Source organism: Pristis pectinata, chromosome 19 (genome assembly GCF_009764475.1).
Source record: "Pristis pectinata isolate sPriPec2 chromosome 19, sPriPec2.1.pri, whole genome shotgun sequence".
Lineage (NCBI taxonomy): Eukaryota > Metazoa > Chordata > Chondrichthyes > Rhinopristiformes > Pristidae > Pristis > Pristis pectinata.
In genome coordinates, this window is record NC_067423.1 from 19,614,875 (window position 1) to 19,641,046 (window position 26,172).

General features: G+C 39.6%; 1 protein-coding gene across 5 annotated transcripts in view; it reads right to left on the reverse strand.

Annotated features, from left to right (window-relative positions):
• pus7 (pseudouridine synthase 7) overlaps positions 1-26,172 on the reverse strand; it is a 52,852-nt gene that overhangs the window by 16,325 nt on the left and 10,355 nt on the right. For all 5 annotated transcript variants that reach the window (XM_052033937.1, XM_052033936.1, XM_052033938.1 and 2 more), the window contains exons 4-7: positions 20,237-20,338; positions 15,780-15,924; positions 2,481-2,592; positions 1,111-1,188 (exon numbers count right to left, since the gene is read on the reverse strand). In XM_052033937.1, coding sequence (XP_051889897.1) covers positions 1,111-1,188; positions 2,481-2,592; positions 15,780-15,924; positions 20,237-20,338 — 437 coding nt within the window. The remainder of the gene's footprint in view (positions 1-1,110; positions 1,189-2,480; positions 2,593-15,779; positions 15,925-20,236; positions 20,339-26,172) is intronic.

Sequence of the window (26,172 nt, forward strand, 5' to 3'; positions counted from 1 at the left end):
AATACATGCCATCAACATGATACTGGGAATTAGATTATCAACCTATACAACTTCTTCCCAAATATAGATGAGTTACAAAGTTTCAGATTCCCATATCACTTGAAAAATCACCCGAAATACTTTTAATATTGAAAACACACCTAAAGTAATAACACAAATTTTGATCTCAACAAACATTCAAAATTAATAAGCTTTCAGTAAACATATTGACTTTTCCATTGGAAGCCTGAATGAGGCATGTGTTTCTTTGGCTCCACCAATGTAGGTATGACTAATAATTCCTTTTTAATCAATGACTGTGTGACATAGTCATGGTGAAAATTCCACCCCTCCCTCTCCCGCAGGATTAAAATAATGATGTACAATTATTGTTCTTCTTAATATGTGAATCGCTTCTGAAAGCCATTTGCACAAATGCAGAAGTCCTTGAATTTCTGATTAGTCCTTGGGGAGTCCAGTAGCAGAACACGAACTCCCTTCAGTTTATCCTGGTGAATCTGGGTGCTCATCGCACAGAGGTTCAGTGGAATCACTTAATTCATGGGAAAAAATGTTCGAGGAAGATAGTTGGTAATTTTAATGCAGTTAATTTAAATGTTTTTGATTATTTTAAGTACTAAACTTATTTTGTCTTCAAGTATTTGAATTATTTTAATAATCAAAATATTTAAAAAGATTTAAAAGCATGATTTTGTAATAGTTTTGAGTATTTTCAGATGTTTATAAATTTCAGAGACATTCACTGATATTCAAAAACTTTTGATAGACTTCTAACTCAATCACAAGCCTTAGCTCACCATTCACCAAGGCCAAGCCAATCAGCTGGCCGGAGGTGGCTCTATGTTGTGTATCACAAGATTAAAGCATTTCTGAGGAAGACATTGAGCCCTGCCGATTCAAAGATTTTTACATTACATCTCTCAAAAGATGTCATTCAAACTCAACTACAATGTCTGCAAAAGTGTAACTTATGGTCTGTAACTTCTCTATTCTTTTTCAACAACAATCCAGGCTTGTTGAAAGCTTAAGAGGAGAAAAAAAGTAGGTGGCCAGAAAGTTTATTGCTCTAACAACTTAATAACTATTAGCTAATTATCTGCGAATACTTACTTTACAACTGCAATTTCTTGAACAGTTATAGCCCTTTTATCTTTGGTCCCCATATATGAAAATATATTTGGTTTGACTCTGCAGAAATAGTAAAGAAAAAAGTGTTTCTAAGATAAAATAAAAAGTTTTTAAATGCATAACCCTAATTGAAATAAACATGGATCTATCATAAATCTCTCCATTGCTTCATGCATCGCATACTAACAACCTAGACTTGCTTCAAACCAATTATTCAGGTTTGAGCTTGATTTAAATATGTAAGAACTGAGAACCAAAGTTTATAGGACTGCTTCACAACTTGCAAACATGATTTCAGAATTATTCTATATAGTTTCAAGCATGCAACTCTACTCTAAAGTCTAAGAATTTAGGAAATGATCCACAAAGATAAGACAGCAAAGACTTATTGTGATTACTATATGCAAGGGCTGAGTTGTAATTAGTCCACAAATTATTACACTTAGTTTCTCTGCAGTACAAATCATTGAAAGGCTCATTGGTTCTGCCACAGAAAATTGTTAATTAAGAAACTTTTGGTAGATCAGAAGATTATTTTGAATTGATGTAAACAAATCCTGAAGTTGAACACAAACTGTGGTACATGTGCAATCATGCCCTCAACACCCTGAACATTGGTAGCCCATTTTATCTTGGGCTTAGATCCTAGGGACAGAAATGTGCAGGCTGTTTCTCTTCATTACTTGCAGCAAATCTTATGTTTAACTTCTTCCATTTTTAGTAGCCATCTGAATTGTTTATTATTAAAACCAAAAAAAGGTGCTTTAAATATTAAAAATTTTCCTTCAAAATTTATCACACTGTAACATACACACTGTCACTGTTTGGCAGAATCTGATAGGCTCTTCATTAAAACTGGTTTTCACTGAAAAAAAAGGTTTTCACACCACTCCCTATAGAGCCACATATGATGGATTAAAGACAAACATGGACAATCATTGCATGATAAAACTAACGAGGAATAATTCTCCGCCTGGCCTCCCCACCATTCCTTCAGTATGTTGACCACAGGAGAGGTAATTTCCCCACCTTTCCATGTTCTCCCGCCACATTTTAATTTCCCTTCCTCTTCTTCCCTAATATCCCCTTTACCTCCAATTTCACACTGATTTGTCACCCACTCTCAATTGTCTCCCCCTTCATCCCTCCTGACTTTACTCCAATTATTTTCTCAATCTGTAATCCCATTTAATCCAAATTTTCTACCTATTCCACCTTTCCAAAACAATAAATATACGCATACAAGTATTTAATCTACTTGAATTGATTTATACTAAAAACAAAACTGCAGAATATTTTATTACTACGTACAAAAATCTGTAAAAAGGTATGTAACAGACAACTCAACATACCTCAGAAATTTAGACAACACATTAATGGCATCCATTGTATCTTTGTTTTCCTTATATAGCACAAAATGGCAGTAGCTTCCCCTATTTTTGGGCCATGAGTGTTTTCTTGGATCTTTGGGGGGTAAAAAAAGTTACTGATTAAACCAAGTAACATCATTGGAAAACACATACATTTTCTTCTCTACTCAATTATTATTTTCAAAGTTGTAATGGTTTGCATGCCACAAAAATATTAATCAAGTCGTTAACACTAAAGAACTGAGGCAGAACCTGATGAATTTCTCAAATTTAATTTGCAATCTAAATCAAAAGCATGTCCCAATAAATAACCACTGGATTTAGTATTCACTAAACATGCTTCATCTGATTTAAAACAATTAAAGTCAAATTCTGGTATTAATCTATGGATTTCAGGACGCTTGCACTTTAATTCAGGAGTGAGTTCTGTAAATTGTTCTGCTTTTCCCTAGGAATCCATTAATTGGCAGCCTTATGCATCTATCATAGCAGCATAGAATGATGCAGAGCTAGAAATGGCATATCGTCAATGGACCACATTTTGGTCCATATGTCAATGGACCAATAGCTCTGTGGCAGAGCTATCAGATTAAACCCACATGCTGATTCTTTCCCCACAGCCTTCATAAATGCTTTCCTTTCATTCAAATGCCTTCTTTTAAATCCTTAGTTAATGAAATGGACTCAAGCAAAATTTGCCTGCACATTACATGGTAGTTGTATTTCAATTCTTAAGCCTGTACACCAGTCAACGTTTCCAAATAAAGTTAAAAAACATGAAAAAGCAGCATTAATAAAATACTGGAAACACCTGGCAGGTCAGGTAGCATCTGGGGAAAGAGAAACAGTTAATGTTTCAGGTCGAGGATACTTATCTGACCTGAAAAGGTTAACTGCTTCTCTTTCCACAGATGCTTACTGACTGCTGATTGTTTCCATCATTTTGTATTTAATTTCAGATTTCCAGCATCTGCAGTTTTTTTGATTTTCATGAATTGCAGTATTAACTTTTTATTAGCCGTAAGGTACTGATAAAGGAAAGGTATAAAATCTCATTGAAAGAAATGTTTTTAATGTTGTTTAGCTTTATATTCTGCAGATTCAATCATATTCTTACCAGAACAAAAACTGTGATAAATTGCAAAATACTTACCATAATATTTTTAATTTATCATGAACAATAGTACCTCACACAATAATCCCTTTATTTATATTTTTTGCTACATGAAAGAGGCTCTATAAGTGGAAGGTGTTGTTTGGCATAATGCAGATACTACAACCAGTTTGCACCCTTGCCTGTGTCAGAAGGCCATTGATTGAAATTCTATTCCAGAAGTTTAACTCCAGGATCATAGTACTCCAGCATAGTACTGAGGGAATACTGCAATGTCTGAGGTACCATTCTTTGACTCAGACGTTGAAACATGGCCCTGCTTTTGTGGTTCAGGTGAATGTAGAAAAAACAGATCACCTATGATTTAGGTCAAGTTCCTCTTTAAACTCCAACCACCAAAAAAAAGTAATTCCCTCAGTGATCTTTGTGAGAATTTACTATTATAAAAATATTTGACAGTTGCCAATAATAACATGCTCTGATTTAAATTTACATGATAAAATGACCTGTTTTAAAAAGCAGCACATTAAATAAATCAATTAAATTCTGTTTCAAAATACAGACAGCATAAATACACAGTTTAAAATTCGCTAAAGTTTTCGTATGCTCTCTGAAAGCTGAATAGAACACAGAAAATTAACATTTGCTAACCGAAAATCATCAAAAACTTTGCGCATTTATATTCAGTCCTGGTATTTTTCTTTCCTAAAGGCAAAAAAGTTTTACTTTGTTTGATGAAATTCAGTTGTGACAAACACAGACTTTCAATGAACAATCCAATGGAAATCTGTTAAGAAAATTACTGAATGCAAGGTGGTTGAAAATTAATTTTCCAGTGAATTATTTGAAAATTCCTTAAAATAATGGTCAAAATGGAGCATAAAGCTGGTTTTGTATTCCTTAATAATAGATTGTAATTCAACTCAACCGTGAAACAAATAGTCATCATTCCAGCTCACCTGTTTTCAATTGAGTGTTGTATTACCTCCCATGTGACAAAAAGGAGTTGCACCTTAGCAACCAAATGTTATATTTACCTAAAGCCACATATTTCTCAGCAACATCAGATCAAAACATTATAACTGTCAATACAAGGACTCTGCAACACACAAACAATCCACCAAAATATGCTACAAATGTAATCGATAGCCATTCCACAACTTGTTCTGTGTATCGATGATCGTGGATAAATGTCATTTTGTTTATACAAGGGTCAACCACAGAAAACAGTGTTTCTAACTAACAACCTCATATCACAATCTTCAGTTTGGGACACTGCACAGAATGGCTGACATTTCTTTTCAGTGGAATGAAATGCATCTTACCTGCTGCTTTGACCTCTGTCCAACCATTGAAAAGCATAAGAAGTATAAACAGAACATTATTCAATTTGTAGAACAACAACCTAGTGTGGGTGTATTGCAGGGGGCCATGCAGGAATTGCAGCTATGAATGTGCAAAATATGTCAGTAGAAAGGTCATTAGGCAGGCCAATACTATAATTCAAGCCATTCCCTAGTTACTTTAGTGCATTAATCATCTATAAAGTCATACTAGTAGTAAAATCTCAATCCCACACATACATACAGACTAATCCTTAGTTCTAAAGTTCAATTAATTCACACATTTTCCAAATAAAAACAGATAACTACTATATTCTTATAAAAAAAACTAATCATGCAAGATCAAATACATTGGCACAATGTGTCTCTTGTCAAGTTGGCCATTTCCTAAAGTATGTGCTTTGTGGAAGACGTGATCTTAAGAAATATATTAATTTGTTATCAAACTGTTATGACTCTTATACATCAGCTTTATTTTCCCAGTTCTGATAAATCATCATCTACAATGAACATCAGTCAACTTATTGGCTCAATGATACCTTGCTTAATAAGATTTATGCTTCCCTTTCAGAAAATGAGAAACATTTCTTCCATAAATAGCTTGAGCCTACTTCTCAAAGAATGAGATCCTTTTGCTATTTATGTATGTCCAGTTTTATCAATTAGATGTATTAATTTAAGAGCCTTACTCATTGTTTAAACCTTAACAAATGGAAATACTTTAAGCTAAAGCTCACATTCCAAAATCGAAAGGCTGATGGATTAGGGCCTGGGAATGAATGACTGAGCAAGTAAAGGAAGTTTGGACAAACAATATATCCTGTTCACAATTAAATAATATGTGTAAGCCACTAAGCTGTGCACATAACTTTGTTTTCCATGCTTTTGTTTCAAATTTTAGAATGTTTCTTCTGAAATATGAGACTATAGCATGCATCTGAAAACCAGTGGTGGGAGGCCATTGAGCGAAGGGGATAGAATGGCCAGTCAAAGCACGAAGCTGACATCATCCCATGTCCACACAGGCTCAAAAAACCTGGTGAAACTGTAGAATACAATTAGATGCAAGGATAATTACCCACTTCGTAACTCAGAATGCTGTAGTCAATTACTGATGATGCAGCTGAGAACAACATGAAGCAAGGGAAAATAGCAAGGATTCCCCTCAATGTTTCACCAACTCAATAACCAATGCTCGCTGAAAAGTGCATTGAAGATTGATTCAGCCTCCAGAAACCAAATAGCCTGCTGATTCTCACATACAAAGAATGGCTACTTAGACAAGTCTTTGCTCCTATACAACTATACCCCACCAGATTCAATTCCTTCAGAATAGAAGGGAAAAGAAAATCAACAAAAACAAAATTTAACAGAGGCATAGACACATTCTTTAATCTAAGGGTACAACAAAAAATTGCTGAGTTTATGTGATGAACACAAAAAACTGGTAAAAACAGGTTAGTAGCTTTTGCTGTCACAACAACATAGGCTTGGATTGTGCTATTAACAGCAAACTTTGAATCATATTTACAAGGATGAGTTAATAAAAAATCTTGCTACTGCAAATTTGCTGACATCACGCTTCAAATGCCGTTTGTTAAGAAAATAAGACACAATAACTGTCCAAGTGACTAACACACCAATTACAAGCGCCATTGCCAAGTTAGTTGTATATATTTCAGCCGTTAATGAAATACCTTACAATCCAATTCAGTGAATGGAAACAACTTTGTTGTCTCCTTGGCATGCATTTGAACTTAATCAGACTCAATTCTGCTGTAACCAGTGAATATCAACCAACTCGGCTCATTAGGCTGTCAGTACTAAAAGTGCTACATTCCATTTTGAGCTCAAGCAATTTTCCCTGAAATGAAATCTACAAAGCAGCTATACATCACTGCAGAGTTTCTAATGCGTTTTCAGTCAAAATATTAATAAACACTGTAGATTTTATCTGTTTTTTTTTCTTCAAACACTTGTCTTAATGTTGATTTGCAAAGTTATGAAAGCTGCTAGTGATCATCAGATAATATTTCACTTTACCTTACTCATGACAATGGGTATGGTTGCTCCACCAAAGATCTGTTTGTGAAACAGTTCAAACGCTACTCTTGAATGCTCTGGTGCATCACCTGTAGTATCCTTCTCTACTCAGCAACCAGCCCGATTCATACATTAGGTAAGGTTACACTTGACATTCATTTTCACAATACAAGCCTTCAATGCTCAAACTCCAGTTCAATGGATGATCACTCTATCATATCTTTTCACAAAGTAATGAAAACATTTTATCTTTGAAAGTTTCTTCATGTCTCATGAAATCTGAAATCAGCAAAAACCACCAGCAAACTAACAACAATACTTTATTGCTTCACAAGGAGTCCTACCTTCATTGACATTTCTTGGCTTCACTATATTTTGTATCAACATGAATTTGTGGATGTTCTACTCTACCCAACCAGATACTTTTCCTCTTTTATGGCAAACACTTAAATCCAATTCACAAGATACAAATCCAAGACTTGGAACACTGCTTTCCAACATGCAGAGACTCATCCACCACTCCTTGATAAAAAAGCATGAAAATGTTCAACTTTAATAAGGTGAACCCCCCCCCCCCAACACAACCTGGGGTAAATTTGTCTTTGATGGAGTGCACCCAAGCTTTACCCAATTGAGTCTGGCAATGCTGTCCTGTGCAGAGAATGAGTAGAATGGACCCATAACAACCAGCATTTAGAAGAAAAAGAAGTAATCTCTCATTGAAGTGAATAAAATACTTAAATCTCATCATGTCCTACACCTCTGCTCTCATCCACACTCTTCTCCTCTGGAACAGAACAAGGATAGAGTCCCCTTGGTCCTCATCTTCCATCCCAGCAGCCTCAGCATTCAACAGATCATTCTACGCAATTAACGCTACCTTCAAAGAGATTCCACCACCATCTTCCACTTTCAGCATTTTGCATGGACTGTTCCCTTTGCAACTTCCTGTTCCCACCAACCAACTCCCTTCTTACGGCACTTGCCCTTGCAACTTCAGGCGATGCAATACTTGTCCTTTCACTTCTTCACTTCCCACCATCCAGGGACCCAAACAGTCTTTCCAGGTGAAGGAATGATTCACTTGCACTTCTTCAAATCTACTGTACTGCATTTGGTGTTCACAATGTGGTCTCCACTACATTGGAGAAACCAAATACAGATTGAGCAATCCCTTTAGAGAACACCTGCATTCAGTCCGCAGGGGCGGCGACTCTGAGCTTCCTGTTGCCTCCCACTTTAATTCTCCATGACATTCCCACTCTAACCTATCAGCCTGTGGCCTCCTGCACTGCTAAAATGAGGCTCAACGCAAGCTTAAGGAAGACCATCCCATCTTCCGTCTGGGCACATTACAACCTTCTGGACTTAATATTGAATTCTACAAATACAGATAACTTGATTTCTATCAATTGTCCATCTGTGATATTGGCTAAGCTTGTTTGTTTTTACTCCCATTCTTCTCCCCACTGGGAGTAGAGTACATGCCCAATCTCTCTGTTGAGCATATCTTCCCGCTCTGCATTTTACAACTCCCACGTTCTTTTGTCTATTTTCTCACTCGCTAATTGCATTCACTCATTGACTGTATAACTTTGTTTAAAGCTTATTCCCATGGTCAGCCCAGTCTTACCCTGTCAGAGACATCTCTCACTCCCTGCAGTTTAACAAGCTTCTTTTGTCACCCTTCCATTTCTGATGAAGGGTATTTGACTTGAAACGTTAGCTCTGTTTCTCTTCTCACAAATGCGACCTGACCCACTGAGTATTTCCAGAATTTTTATTTTAAAATGCTGAGAGGGTTTGACAGAGTAGGTGTGGGAGGCAGTTTCCTTTGGTGAAACACTCTATATTCAGGTTCATAATCTCAGGGCAAAAAATCTGCTAATTTAGGACAGTCAAACATGGATCCTTTTATTTTTCTACCACTGGATTCTCAGTCTATAAGTACATTCACCTCGAAATCCATTGCTGACTCCTGCTCCAGTTCCTTTTGTTCTTATGTTACCAAAGCAGATCTTACAGACTACATAGACACCAAAGCCAGCAAAACTCATCCCTAAATCATTCTGGAAAACTTGCCATAACTGGGCATCTCACAGGATCATGTATATATACTTACACCTCCCCGTTTTGGGTGTACAAGGAATAGTTTTCAAATAACACGTCCAAATCGAGAATAGAAAACAAGAAAAACACTGGTCCTACAATTGACCCTTGGGGTACTGCAATGACAACCTTTCATCACTACGCTATTTCCAGTTGCTTAACCAATTTTCAATCCATGCTGCTCCAGACCCTTTTATTCAGTTGCCTTCAATCTTAACACATTGTTGCATAGTATCAAATACCTTTTGGAAGTCATACTTACCACATCATTTATTGGCATAGATAGTCTTTTTCCCAGGGTGAAAATATCAAATATTAGCTTTAAAGTGAGAGAGGGTAAGTTTAAAGGAGATTTACAAAGCAAGTTTTTGTTTTTACACAGTGTTGGGGTGCCTGGAATGCACCGCCAGGGCTAATAGTGGAAGCAGATACAATACTGATGTTTAAGAGGCATTCAGATAGGCACATCAACAAGCAGGGAATGGAGGGATATAGACTATGTGCAGGTAGAGAGGATTAGTTTGGATTGACACAAGGTCAGCACAGGCATCATGGGCCAAAGGGTCTGTTCATGCACTGTGTAGTTCTATGGACTTCACTTATTGACTGTCTAAAATTTCATCAAACGACACTATCAAATTCATTAGATAAAATTTGTCTTTAACCAATCAATGCCGACTTTTGTAAAAAGTATGAATTGGGAGTTGGAAGCCACATGGCCTTTCAAGCCCACTCCATCATTAAAGATGATCATGGCTGATCTAATTTTAACCGCACTCTCACCTACTCCCAGTAACCTTTCCACTCCATTGCTTAACAAAAACCCAAGTATCTGGGCCTTACATACTCAAAGATTCCGCTTCCATGGCCCTTTGGGGAAGGGAGCTCCAAAGACACAGAACCTCACCTTAAAATGAGCAACCAGTAACCCTTAGATCTGGATTATACAAGAGGAAAGGTCTTCTCCAAATTCATCTTATGAACCCTCAGGATCTTTTATGTTTCAGACAAGTCACCTCTCATTCTTCTGAATTATTATTAGAGAGTTTCCCTCATTAATATTCCAACTTGAAGAAAAAAATACTTTATAACTCAGTCAAACCATATAAAGAAAGAATGTTTTTTTAAGCCTACCAATTAACAGATTGTCTTCTTAGATTGATCTAATTTTGCCATCAAAATCACCTCAATTATCCACCAAAGAGAATCAGAATTATTATCAGACTTTGATGGTGAAATTTGTTGTTTTGCGGCAGCAGTAGAGTGCAAAGACATAAAATTACTATAAATTACAAAAATAAATAAATAGTGCAAAACAAAAGGAATAAGAAGATAATGTTCATGGACCGTCCAGCAATCAGATGGTGGAGGAGAAGAAATTGTTTCTGAATCGTTCAGTGTGAGTGTTCAGGCTCCTATACCTCCTCCCTGATGGTAGTAAGGAGAAGGTACAGGAACATTCTCCATTAAGTAATTCTGCCCTAAGCCAGGTGAATCCTTTTTCATGTTTGAAGCTTCTTTAGATACTGATTATTTTTATTTCACTAAGAACTAACAGGACATTTTCAGATTTAATATAGTTCAGCCCATCAATATGAGAGATGGATTCTTCTGTTCAACATCACCCATCTGAAAAATGTACTTGTCATTAAAGAGGAGCACTTTTCATTTTAGAAAATCATGATATATTGTTCATAAAATGTAATGCTTTCACCCACGGTGATGATGTAACTGGTCTTAAAATTTAAAAACAAAATCTACCACAATCTTTGTGATTGGAGCAGTTTTGCCAGTTTGAATATTAGAAGGTGCACGCACTTGTCGCTATTTCTCAGATATAGTAGAAAAAGCATCAGGTTTTATCAGTCCACACAGAACACAGAAGCACAAGATAAAACAGCCATAAATATAATACCTGTAAAAGCAAAGAAAAAATCTACTCAATTGAAAAGCAATTCTCATTCAAATACCAAGGAACAAACCTAACAATATGATTCAATGCTTCTCTGCAGAATTTAATTTGGAGAACAGCATTTGGTTTTCCAAATCCCAACAAAACAGTTTGTTTACCTTTCAAAAAGCTTACCAATAAAATCTTAAATGTATAAAATTATGAATGTATCAACTTTTGATTGATCGGTGTTAACCGTGCATAATTGCTATAAGCTATTATTTTTCAAGTTCTTGTGCTGCAGACACAAAAATATGCTGTACTGACCATCTGATATTTTAGCTCAACTCCTCTGTACATTTCATTTTGTTGCAAGGAAGTCTACGGGTGGTAAGACTCAGCTGATGACATCAGTCTACGCTGCTATTAAGTACCTGACCAAGCTGGTTTTATAATCCTCAAAGTGGCTTGCTCAAAGCTTCTTTTCTGACCTGCAAGCTCCCTTCTCCCATTTCAAACACCCAGCCTTACACACATTTCCAACTTTATGCCATGCCTCACACACAATGATACAAACTCCAGAGCTTGCCTTAGAAACTTTGAATAATTTCATGAAGGATCTCAGTAAATAAAACTGAAGTAGCTGCAGCTTGTGATGACTGGTAGAACTTTTTTTCCCAAATGGATAAATGATCTGTACTGCAAGGTAGACAGAGTGGAAATCTAACAAAATGCAAAATAAGAATCAACATCTTTATAAAAGATTAGGATCCTGCAATCTATACATGCAGTGAACATAAACCAGTCCACAGATTTTATTCCAGATGAAATCTCAGATACACAAAAAGGTTGAATATTTTCCAATTTTCTACTTTAGATTTACATGGAAACTAAGCCAGACAGTTTGTTTGCTAAACTACAAAAGGTCATAAGGAAGTCAGTTAAAAGGAGCCTGAAGTCTTTACCCTCTTAACCTTCACAAGAGATCAGGCATCTCCAGAATGGTGGGAAAGGAATCAAAAAGATGAACTGCCAACTCAATAGGTCTTCATTTCACATGCAAACCTTTTAATATTTCATCTTTTGTACTCATTAATATTTCTGAGTAACAGCTTTTATAATCTTTAATTAGAAAGTAGCTTAACATTGTCAATACCAAATATATGCTTTAACCATAAATACAGATTATGCCTCTTCAGCAACTCTCAGTTAACTGAACACTGCCAGAAAAAATGAAAAGCAGTTTGTCTTAATTTTTGATTGAAGCCACACTGAACTACATTTTTCATATTAAATTCCACGTCCCAGGTGCCGTTCTTAGGTGGCTTACTTACTTATTTTAACAAACAAGGCAGTCATTTGGCCAATCAAGTCCATACCAGTTTCCAGCAGAGAAATCCCATCAATTCCTTTCCCTCTCTTCCCTATTACCCTGCATCTTACTCTGCCTCACATCCCCGTCAACTTCCAAGATACAAGGAGTAATTTGTGGTAGCCAATTAACTAACAAGCTTGCCTTTGGCATACAGGAACCAACAGAGTTGCTGGGGAAGACCCACAAGGGTGAGCAGACAAACTCAACAGTGACAGCATCAGAGGTCAGAATCAAACCCACGTTAGAACTGTGGGGCAACAGCGGTAACTGTTGTGCCACTGTGTCACCCAGACCTTCTTCATACATTCTTGCTGTCATTACTCTCAAATGTACTGTAGGACTGACTTCAAATTTAACATCCTATGACTGAGTTCAACAAAGAGCTAATTAATTACATAACATTTTGTCCGACATATTTATAGCTTTATCCAGGAACATATTATTAGGCATCAACTATGTGACCAATTCATCAACAAGGAAGGCTAATTGACGACAGTAAACTACATCACCATGTCCCTAACAAGAAAAAATTAAATTAGCTTCTATCCAACAATCTCATGAAAGTATTTATCCAATCTAGCTTTAAGATAATTTCCATATCTTTTTCAAACCTTTCAATTTCACAGTTTGCACAAAATCATTACTCTGTAACTCCCTTAAAAAATTAGCTTGTGTCAAAAGAGTAGAATATAGTTTGAGAGCAGTCCTGAACCATGACCCCACTAAGGACCACCAGGACATTACCTCCCGCAGCATCAATGACCTCAACACCTTGGGAGATCTCCCTCCCCACCCCCCAACATGATAGTCCCGCAATCTATGACTGCCCACTTCCATCTCCTCCCCAAAATCCACAAGATGGACTGTCCAGGCAGACCTATTGTTTCTGCAGACCTATTGCCCCATGGAGCTCATATCCTCATACATGTACACTCTCCTGTCTCCCATCCCAATCCCTTCCCACCTATGTCTATGACACACCACACGCTCTCCATCTCTTCCAAAGCTTTAAGTTCTCGGCACGCACAACCTCATCTTCACCATGGACGTCCAGTCCCTATATAGCTCCATTCTCCATCCTGACGGCCTCACTGCTCTCCACTTCTTTCTTGATCAGAGACAGATCCAGTCCCCTTCCACTAACACTCTCCTCCGCCTGAATGAACTTGTCCTCACCCCAAACAACTTCACTTTCGATTTCTCTCACTTTCTACAGACCAAGGGCGTAGCTATGGGCATTCGCATGGGCCCCAGCTTTGCCTGCCTCTTCATTGGCTACATTGAACAGTCTCTGTTCCAAGCCTACTCCTGCCCCATTCCTCAACTCTTTCTCCGCTATATTGATGACTGCATTGGTCCCACCTCTTGCACCCATGCAGAACTCGAGTTTCATAAATTTCGCCACAAACTTTCACCTTGCTCTCCAATTCACTTGGACCATCTCTGACACCTCTCCCTCCTTCCCCAATCTTTCCACCTCCATCTCAGGAGATTCCCTGTCTACCGACATCTTCTACAAACCCACTGACACCCACAGCTACCTCAATTACAACTCCTCCCACCCTGTCTCTTGCAAGGACACAATGCCTTTTTCTCAATTTCTCTGCCTCCACTGCAGCTGCTCCCATGATGATGCTTTCAACTCCAGGAAATCCGAGATGTCCAACTTCCTTTTCTAACCGTGGCTTCCCCCCTACTGTGGTCGAGAGAGCTTGCACCTGTATCTCTGCCATTTCCTGCACCTCTGGTCTCACCCCCACCCCTCCCAGACCCAAAAGGGATAGGGTACCCCTTGTCCTCACATTTCATCCTACCAGCTTACGTATCCAACACATCATTCTCCGCCACATTAGCCATCTCCAACAGGAACCCACTACCAAGCATATCTTCCCCTCCCTACTCATTTCTGCCTTTCACAGGGACCGCTCCCTCCGCGACTCCCTAGTTCACTTTTCCCCTCTCCCCCCCCATCCCGCTCCCACCCCCATAACTTTCCACTGCCCCCGCCATAGGTGCAACACCTGCCCCCACACCACCTCCATTCAGGGGCCCAAACAGTCCTTTAAGGTGAGACAGAGAATCAGCTGCACCTCCCTTAGTATCATCTACTGCATTTGGTGCTCCAAGTGTGGCCTCATCTACATTGGTGAGACCAAACGCAGACTAGGTGACCATTTCGCAGAACACCTGCGCTCTGTCTGTAACCGCGATCTGCATCTCCCCATTGCCAGTCATTTCAACTCCCCCTCCCACACTATCACAGAAATGTCAGTCCTCGGCCCCCTCCACTGCCAGGAGAATTCCAAGCGCAAACTGGAGGAACAGCATCTCATTTTCCGTCTTGGAACCTTGCAGCCTAATGCCATGAACATTGAATTCTCCCACTTTAACCAATCCCCACACCCCTTCTCCTACCACCCCCCCCCCCCCCAACCATGCCTCTTTTCTTCCCTTTCCGAGCTTCTCTTTTTTCTATCCCCCTTTTTTTTGTTTCTCTCCTTACCTTTGACCCATCCCCTGGTGGATCTGCTCTCCCCTCCTCTCCTGCACCTGCCTATCACCATCTCTTACCTGCATCTTCCTATCACCACCTTGTTCCTTTTCTCATTTCACTTTTATCATATTTCTAAGACTAAAAACTAAAGTCAAATTATTTTCAACAAACCAGTATAAATGACTCACTTGGAAATGCAATTTGAATCAAAGTTTGTCATTTATATTCCAGAGCCATTGCTTCAGGGCCATCAGGGTGCATTTTATGTGAAATGTCAAACTCGCAACTAAATATTGTACCTTCAGAACTAAAGGATCCACAGCTTGTTTGAGCTGCTGCACATGTTCCATGTTTTTTTTGTTGTAGATTCAATGTACAAGTCCCTGTCAATATTTAACATTTAGCTTGTTGCTTAAAACTAGGAAAAGTAGATTTGCAAAAATATCACATCTTCACCAGAGATATGGTAAATTCTTTGAAAACATACACGTGCATGACCAAGAGAACAAATACATGCATGTTACATGCAAAAGCTGTAAAAAAAGTATTGGGCAGCTGGGATTCCAGCAAAAGTAAGGAACAGCTATGCATTCCAAGATGCAGCGTATTGAATTTTTATTAAGAATTTCACAAAAATGTTTATCTGAAGATTAAACAAAAATAATATTCCATAAATTTTAGAAATACTGTATATTCTTGAGAAGCATCCAATAAAATAAAAACTCAGTTACAAAAGTGTAATGACCCAAGTTAGCGAATCATTTTCATAATACAATGTCAAATTTAATGTTTAAGACAAACATTTTTTGGACATCACTAAGTCAGAATTGAGTTTCAGTTACTTCACATTTCCTGAAGTGATGTTTCTCCTCATGGCAAATCCACAAAGATCTACCACAGCATAAAACTTACTTGCCAGTGCAGTCCTCCCAGCAACATGGTAAGCTACAATAAATTTCTTGCCCTCTCTTTCTTCAGTTTTAGTCTCAAGTCCAGGAAAGAGACTCTTCACAGCCTGATGAATAACTGTTCTTTTTTCTTTAGTATCTTCAACAACCTATTTAGAAAGATCTTTGATATTTTAAAGAGGAAGAGAACATAAAACAACAATAAAAAAAAACAGAAACAGGCTTCATTGTGACCTCCTTATAGTAAGGACAACTTGATCATTTTCTTCACTGGTACTTGGGGATAAGATTTTAGTGTGTGTGTAGAAATCACTAGAGTCAAACACATGGCCACTTGTACCTGCTCCGTCACTTAATAAGATCAAAATAATCTTTCACCTCAATACCAATTTCCTGCGCTGCCACCTTAAATATCCAAAAACCTATTTATTTGCAAATTAATGAAGAAATTTCTGCTATCCCGAATTGGTGTTTCTTTATTTTCAAAAGTATGCCCAGAAATTAGAACACCTCTCTGCCAGGAAAACATCATCTCTGCAAATTCACTATCAAACCAGGTGAGAATTTTGTATGTTTCAATCTTGTTTTTTTTAAATCTATAGGGTATAGGACTCCCCTCAAAGATCAATCCCCATTTCTGGAATCAGTCTGGTGAATCTTTATTGCACTCCCTCTATGATAAGTGTATCCATCCTGAGGTAAAGAAACCAGACCTGAACGTAATATTCCAGGTGCATTCTCTCCAGAGCCCCATAGAATTGCTCATGCACTCAAATCCTTTTGGAAAAAGGCCAATGTACTATTTGCCTTCCAAACCACTTCCTCCATCTCCACATTAACTTCCTAGAAACCATACACAAGGACATCGAGAACCCTCTGAACACCAACAGATTTTGATCTCTCATTTAAAAAATATGCTTTTTTAATTCTTTTCTGACAAAGTGGATGGTCTCACACTTTGCCACATTATATTTCATCTGTCATGTCCTCACTCATTCACTTAACCTATTTGTACACTCCCTGAAGCCTCTCTGCATCATCCTCACAACCAAGAATGGCACCCAGCTTTGAATCATGAGATATACGTATTACACTTGAATCATTGGATATATCATACTTGGTTCCCCCATTCAAATCAATACAAACCGAGAATAACTGGGACCCCAGTGCCTACCCCTGAGGTGTCTCACTAATTACATCCTTCTAAAGTGGCCTGTTCATCCTTAGCGTATGTCTTGTGTCCACTAATCAATTCTAAATGTACTCCAGTATATATCCCCTCAATTCTTTGTGTTCTAATCTTGATTTATAACCTCTTGCGTGGGACCTTATTTGAGGTCCTCTGAAAATCTAAATATACCACAGCCTGCAGTTCCCCTTTATTTCATCTAGCAGTTACTTCCTCACAGAAACTCCCAAAGAAATGTCAAATATTATTTCCCTTTCATAAATCCAGACTAACTCTAATATTGTTATTTTCTCAGCACTCAGTTACACTTCTTAATAATAAAATCAAGCATTTTCACTAGAACCAACTTGAGGCTAACTGGTTTAAAGTTCTGTTCTTTTCTATCCCTTCTTTCATAAATAGTAGGATTACATTTGCAACCTTCCAATCAGTGGGAACTATGTTAGAATCCAGAGAATTCTGGAAGATGATATCACCAGTACGTCAACCAGTATTTCAAAATCTTGGGATGAAGGCCCTTTAGTCCGAGGAAATTATCAGTTTTCAGTCATATTCACCTCGTCAATTTAATTTTTTTTAGACTAATGCTAATTTCTCTCAGCTTCCCACTTTCTCTAAACCAGATATTATCCACTATTACCAGGAGATTGTTTGTGGAGAAAAAATGTTTCAATTTCTCTGCCATTTCCTTATTCCTCTATATAACATCTCTGGTCTAAGACTATAAAGGACCACTTTATTGTTTAAAAATCTCATAGAAGATTCTCAAGGTGTTAAGCTCATCAATTGTCTTTAATCAGATATACTATCACTCTATTATAGCCAGTTTACAACAAACATATATTCCTTTTAAGGCACGATAAAAGTGGTCCTTTATAGTTATGCAAGGTATTGTATGGTTTTGATTAATATTTGAAAGATAAAGGGAAAATAACACAAAAATAGATTTATTTGATTGCAATAAATGGTATGATTTGAATTAGTAGAGCAAGGAAAATGGACCAGAGAAAACAAACCTAAGAATAAAACCGCAAATCCACCACTGATCAGCCACCTTGGGCACTTGCTACAATTCAAATCATACTTTGTTCATGCAGACTGTACTTGAAGAAAGAGATAATTGGTGTTAATTGGACATGGAAGAGGAAATATTTTTTTTGATGGTACAGATGGTACTGATTTCAAACTTAGCTATTAGCAGAAAAGGTAAGTCTACACAGTCACATTGTACTCGAGCCTGAGTGTAGCTGTTCAGCTAGGGCCATCTCCTCTAATTTTATTCTGCTGTCATCTTTACCTTTTCCTTTTTTCGCATAATGGGCTAAATCATGCCGGCTGATTGTTGTTGCATCCAAATGAAACCACTGCTATTAGCTCATGATACTTCAAGAAATCTTGGGATTTCCGTGCATGAAAAATATGACTGTCTTTTCCACTGCTGACCTCGTTTGAGCGGGGTGTTGAGTATAAAAGTTGGAAGTCATGTTGCAGCTGTATAAAACTTTGGTTGGGCCACCTTTGAGGTATTGTATGCAGTGTATTCTATAGGAAGGATGTGGAGACTTTGGAGATGGTACAGTAGAGATTTACCAGGATGTTGCCTGGATTGGAGTGTATCAGCTGTTAGGAAATTGAGGAAATTGTTTTAATTTTCTGAATTTTCCTAGATTTAAGGAAGGTTTCATTAAATTGGAAAATGGCAAATGTAACAATTTTACTCAAAAGGGAGGGGCACAGAAAGAAACCATTCTTCAGTTAGCTTAACAACTGTCATTGGGAAAATGTCAGAAACCATTATCACAGACATTATGGTAGGACATCTAAAAAACTCCAAGATGAAGTCCACATGGTTTGATAAAAGGGAAATCATGTTTGACCAATTTATTGGAGTTCTTTGAATAAGTTACATGCGTTGTGGATGAAGAGATTCTAATGGATATACTTTTCAGATTTCAAAACACTTTTGATAAGGTGACACATCAAAGGAGACAAGTAGGGAGAATACACATCAGTGATATAAGACATTGATGTGACCAAATCTGGAGTACAGTATACAGTATCACTCTCCTTATTTAAGGATTTTTACAGTATGAATCTCCTAATTTAAGGAAGGATGTTACTGAGTTGGAGACAGTTAAGAAAAGGTTTACTGGAATGAAAACAGAAAATGCTGGAAACACTCAGCAGGCCAGGAAAGAGAACCAGAATTAATGTTTCAGGCCAAAGACCCTTTGTTAGAACAGTCTTCAACCTGAAACATTAACACTGTCTCTCTTTCCACAGATGCTAAGTGGAAAGATGAGTGTTTCTAGTGTTTTCTGTTTTTATAATCAAACTTTCAGCTGCTGTAGTTTTTGGTTTTCTAATCTGGAACTAGGGGTCATTGTTGAATAATAAGGAGTTGTCATTTTAGACAAAAATGAGGTGAAATTTTCTGAGGGTCATGAGTCTCTGGAACTCACTTTCCCAAAGGCCAGCAGAATAATTTTTAATAAGGTTAGAGCTAGATATTTAAGAGTAAGGATATGAAAGGTTTTCAGTGATGTACAGGAATGCCAAGTTGAAGTTACAATCAGAACAGTCGCGATCTTATTAAACAGGCTTGAGGAGCCAAGTAGCTACCCCAGGTCCTAAATAGTAATTTTGTATATTGTGTCACCACTCTCTGGTATACCATAGCTCCACTTAACTCACTTCATAGCTTAACCTGATCTTACTGTAATTTGCTTGTTTAACATTGTTTCACTTTGTGAACTTCTATCTATCCTTGAATATGGTCGCAATTACAGCAACACTTTATGTAATATGACATTTAAAAAAAAGATTTAAATTTCTTATTCTGTATTCAATCAGGTAGGGATAGAGTCAGAACATTTAAAAGATATGAAGAATAGACCAAAGGAAATAGTTTTCAAATTAACATGCAAGAGGGTTTCAGCCTTCACTTTCCTGGAACAGAGTTGGGTGGATGTGAAGAGTGAGCGCGTTTCCATTTGCAGAAGAATCCAAGAACACAAAGGTACTAATAAATCCAACTGAGAACCAAGGAGCTATTTTCTTCAGGCAATTAGGATGGGGAATAGAATATGACAGGAAGTGTTTGAAACAAATGTGTTTGCTTTCAAGGGGAAGCTAAGTAAGGACCAGAAAATTATGACGAAATACTAAGAAATGTAGATACAAAGTGAGATGTGTAAATTATAAACACAAGCATAAAACAGTTTGACTGAATGGCCTGTGTTTCCTTTAATGCTGAAATAACAAGTACATACCTCAATCATCACAGAATCTTCCTTATTTTTAAAAAGCTGAAGATCTTCCAAACGTTCTTTATCTTGAGATGACAAGACTGAAAAAATGTCCTCTGAAGGCTCCTAAAAGATCATGAAGGATGTCACAAAATCATTTATGCATCCAAAATTACCACACAGTCACCAGGAAGGGGGAAGGAAAGAAGAGAAACACTGAAGTAACAAAATCAAAGAGTAACATTTATTTTTCTTAGCATCTAATTCCTTCCAAGGCTCCTTGCAGTGTGGTTCTTCTGTGGCTAACTAGACAGACTGTTGACCCTGCTTCCAGTTCTGTTGTTAGGCTTTTTGGTTTCTCCTCTGGGAAAGTACCTTCACTTGCTTAGCATCTCTTTTGTAGTTGTCAAAAAAACAGGCTATTTATTTACCAAATGCATTAAAAATGAGGCAATTTTACATAATGGACAGCATCAGTAAATATTGGATATGTTTTTATTCATTCATGGGATCTGGACTTATCTGGCAAGGACAGCATTTAATGTCCATCCATAATTGCCCAAGAGAACTCAGTGATCTGCCACCTTCACAATTACTATAGTGTGGTGAAGGATTTGTTCTCAGGAAGGGTGTTCAATGATCATGAAGGAACAATGATATTTTTCCGAGTTAGGAGATTGTGTGAAATGTAGAAATTAATTTATAAAGTTGGGGTGGGCACAATGAGAAATATGACAGTTGTTTGTCTCATTTACAATTTATTTTCCTCACTGTCATTTTGGTTGTTGCCAAAAACTACACACAGCATCCTGCATAGTCAAGCCTCACATAGCCGAATTAAAGTAGACCCTTAATAAGTCAAAAACAATATGATTTTAATATTAAGCAATAGATGAAATGAATTGCATATGCAGATTAGATAATATATCTGCCTCAACTCTTCTGTGTTCCAGACTCATAACAGTGCAATACTTAACTAACAGGACTTACTTATGCATCTTTTATTCTATAACCTGCCCAATATGGATGTAAGAACTAAAATCACTTAGGTTACAGTCATAGAGCTATACAGCACCAAAAACAGTCCCTTAGGCCCAACTCATCCATGCCAACTGAGTTAGTCCCATTTGACAGCATTTGGCCCATATCCCTCTTAATCTTTCCTATCCATGTACCCATCCAAACGTCTTTTAAATGTTGTAATTGTACCTGCCTCTTATTTCATATTAAACACTGCTGATTTCACACTAAGATTTTAACAAATTTACTTTTTATGCATGTTCATTTTCAGAATCTGGGCAAGGCCAGCGTTTATCATCCATTCTGAACTGCCCTCGAAAAGGTGGCAGTGAGCTACCTTCTGGTTAAGGTATTCCCACAGTACTGTTGAGCAGGGAAGTCCAGGATTTAGACCCAATTATGATGAAGGACCAGTGATACATTTCCAAACTAGGATGGTGTGCAAGTTGGAGGGCACCTGGAGATGGTGCTGTCCACATGCCTGTTGCCCATGTCCTTCAGAGAAGCAAGATGGCGCCAGAGCATGGCGACATGTTGCAAGCTGCTCTCTACAGATCCATTCATTACCTTTACTATAATCGTTCTACACTTTTAAATTTAAACTCTACGTCACTAACTATCACTAATAATGTTCTTTTAAATCTTCTTACAGGGCTGGCGACCTTCCGACGTCCAGAAACGACTACAAAGCGGACCCGACTCCTGGACCACGAGGGAAACGACCAGCGTGGCCTAGGATGGGCCTGTCCACATGGAAACCTCCGCAGGGCAAGGGGACATCCCCACGGAGCCGCCACCACCGAGACCCGACTCCCAGAGCCCACCGGAACGCCCGATGCTAAGACCCAACTCCTGGACCCTACCAAAGCGGCCGACGCAGAGAACCGACCCGATGAGTTTGACTCCCAAGGACGTGAGGCTGAGGCTCGCAACCCGACGCCAGGCTGAGGCTCGCGACCCGACCCGACGCAAGGCCCAGGCCCGACCCGACGACGAGGTCGGGGGCCTGACCCGAGGCTCAACCAGCCGGGGCACGACACCAGGGCCCCTCTGGATCGGGAACCCGACCCTATGGAGCATCTGGGGCTGAATCCCGATGCCAAGGCCCCCCTAGACAACCCCACTTACCTGTTGAGGCAACTCACTCCTCTTCAGGCCACTTAAACCTGTGTGGAAGCAACAATTTACCTAACAAGACAGCAGAATCCACTCCAGGTCCTCCAAGCTTACCTCCCAGTCCAGGTGGATCCACTCCAGGTCTTCCAAGTCTGTTCACTGGCAATCACTTACCTACCAGTCCAGGTGATTCCGCTCCAGGTCTTCAAAGTCTAGCAAGGAAAAGGTACTTACCATCCAGTCCAGGGGAATCCACTCCAGGTCTTACAGGTCTGACCCTAAACAATAACTTGCCTGGTGGCTCCACTGCAAGAACGAAGAGTCACTGCTGCGTATCTTGGAAACGTGGCAAGAGGGCTGGGCTGCAGGTGAAGCTGAAGCAATGTGGATACAAGACCCCCCTCCCCAGCATACTACTAGCTAACGTCCAGGCCGTTGAGAACAAAGTTGATGAACTAAGGGCAAGACTGACCTACCAAAGAGAACTGAGGGGCTGTTGTGTACTATGTCTCACTGAAACGTGGCTCACACCTGCCTCCCCTGACAGTGCTATACAACCTGAGGGCTTCTGAATTCATCGAATGGACCATACAGCGTCCTCAGGCAAAGTTAAAGGCGGAGGGGTCTGCTTCTTAATCAATAACTTATGGTGCTCAGACATGACGGTCCTAGCAAGCTCCTGCTCACCCAGCCTGGAATAACTAACGGTGAAGTGTCGACCATTCTATCTGCCAAGGGAGTTCGCTTCAGCTATCCTGATGGCAGTCTACATCCCACCACAGATGGACATAAAGCCTGCACTCAATGAGCTATACTCCGTGGTCAACAACCTTGAGACAGGATATCCTGAGGCCCTCTTCATCATTGCAGGGGTCTTCAATCAGGCCAACCTCAAGAGTGTTACCAAAATACTATCAGCACATCTCCTGCTCCACCAGGGGTGCCAACACCCTTGACCACTGCGATGCAACCATCAAAGATGCCTTTCGAGCCATCCCTCGCCCTCACTTTGGGAAATCAGACCACCAGGCTGTGCTCCTTCTCCCTGCATACAAACAGAAACTGAAACGGGAGGATCCAGTACAGAGAGTCGTCCAGTGCTGGTCTGAGGAAACAGATGAGCTCCCACGTGACTGCTTTGAGACAGTGGACTGGTCCATGCTCAAAGACTCAGCTGCCAGCCTTGATGAGTATGCCACCACCAGCAAGTGTGTGGTGGACTGTGTACCAAAGAAGACAATACGGGTGTTCCCAAACAGGAAACCATGGATGAACTGAGAGATCTACCCCCGACTGAAGGAGAGGACTGCTGCACACAAATCTGGTGATCCTGATATAGAACATAGAACAATTACAGCACAATTCAGGCCCTTCAGGCCACAAAGCTGTGCCGAACATGTCCCTACCCTAGAAATTACTAGGCTTACCCACAGCCCTCTATTTTACTCAGGTCCATGTACCTATCTAACAGTCTCTTGAAAGACCCTATCGTATCAGCCTCCACCACCGTTTCTGGCAGCCCATTCCACGCACTCACCACTCTCTGAGTAAAAAACTTACCCCTGACATCTCCTCTATATCTACTCCCCAGCACCTTAAACCTATGTCCTCTTGTGGCCACCAATTCAGCCCTGGGGAAAAGCCTCTGACGATCTACCCTATCAATACCTCTCATCATCTAGGACCCCCCTCATCCTCTGTCTCTCCAAGCAGAAAAGGCTGAGTTCCCTCAACCTGCTTTCATAAGGCATGCTCTGCATTCCAGGCAGCATCCTTGTAAATCTCCTCTGCACCCTCTCTATGGCTTCCACATCTTTCCTGTAGTGAGGCAACCAGAACTGAGCACAATACTCCAAGTGGGGTCTGACCAGGGACCTATATAGCTGCAACAATACCTCACGGCTCCTAAATTCAATTCCCTGATTGATGAAGGACAATACACCATATGCCTTCTTAACCACAGAGTCAACCTGCGCAGCCGCTTTGAGCATCCTATGGACTCGGATCCAAGATCCCTCTGATCCTCACACTGCCAAGAGTCCTACCATTAATACTATATTCCGCCAACATATTTGACCTACCAAAATGAACCACTTCACACTTATCTGGGTTGAACTGCATCCGCCACTTCTCAGCCCAACTCTGCATCCTATCTATGTCCCTCTGTAACCTCTGACAGCCCTCCAAACTATCCACAACACCCCCAACCTTCGTGTCATCAGCAAACTTACTAACACACCCCTCCACTTCCTCATCCAGGTCGTTTATAAAAATCACAAATAGTAAAGGTCCCAGTACAGATCCCTGAGGTACACCACTGGTCACCAACCTCCACTCAGAATGCGACCTTTCAACAACCACTCTTTGCCTTCTGTGGGCCAGCCAGTTCTGGATCCACACTGCAATGTCCCTTGGATCCCATGTCTACTCACCTTCTCCATAAGCCTCGAATGGGGTACCTTATCAAATGCCTTGCTGAAATCCATATACACTACATCTACTGCTCTCCCTTCATCGATGTGCTTAGTCACATCCTCAAAAAATTCAATCAGGCTTGTAAGGCAGGATCCGCCCTTAACAAAGCCATGCTGACTATTCCTAATCACATTATACCTCTCCAAATGTTCATAAATCCTGCCTCTCAGGATCTTCTCCATCAGCTTACCAACCACTGAGGTAAGACTCACCGGTCTATAATTTCCTGGGCTATCCCTACTCCCCTTCTTGAATAAGGGAACAATATCCGCAACCCTCCAATCTTCCGGAACCTCTCTCGTCTCCGTGGACGACACAAAAATCATCGTCAGAGGCTCTGCAATCTCCTCCCTCGCCTCCCACAGCAACCTGGGGTACATCTCATCCAGTCCCGGCGACTTATCTAACTTGATGCTTTCCAAAAGTTTCAGCACCACCTCTTTTCTAATACCTACATGCTCAAGCTTTTCAGGCTGCTGCAAGTCCCCACTACAATCCCCCAGATCTTTTTCCCTGGTGAATACTGATGAAAAGTATTCATTAAGTACCTTCGCTATTTCTTCCGGATCCATACACACCTTCCCCACTGCTGCACTTGATAGGCCCTATCCTTTTGCATCTCATCCTCTTACTCTTCACATACTTGTAGAACGTCTTGGAGTTTTCCTTAATCCTGCCCGCCAAGGCCTTCTCATGTCCCCTTCTGGCTCTCCTAATCTCTTTCTTAATTTCCTTCCTTTTAGCCTTGTACTCCTCCAGATCTCTAACATTACCTAGCTCTCTGTACCTTTTGTATGCTTTTCTTCTCCTTTTGACTAGATTTATTATAGCCTTCGTACACCACGATCCCTGTATCCTATCATGACTCCCCTGTCTCATCGGAACATGTCTATGCAGAGTTCCACACAAATATCCCCTGAATATTTGCCATATATCTTCCGTACTTGTCCCAGAGAACATCTGTTCCCAATTTAATCTTCCAATTTCCTGCCTGAGAGCCTCATAATTCCCTTTACTCCAAGTAAACACCTTTCTAGCCTGTCCCTCTCCGGTGCTAATGTAAAGGAGATAGAATTATGATCACTATCATCAAAATGTTCACCCACTGAGAGATATGACACCTGACTAGGTTCATTACCCAATATCAAATCAAGCACAGCCTCTCCTCTTGTAGGTCTATCTACATACTGTGTCAAGAACCCTTCCTGAACACACCTAACAAACTCCACCCCATCTAAACCCCTCACTGTCTGGAGATGCCAATCGATGTTTGGGAAGTTAAAATCCCCCATCACAACAACTCTGTTGATCTGAACAAGAAATCGAGGTATGACCTTCGGAAAGCTATC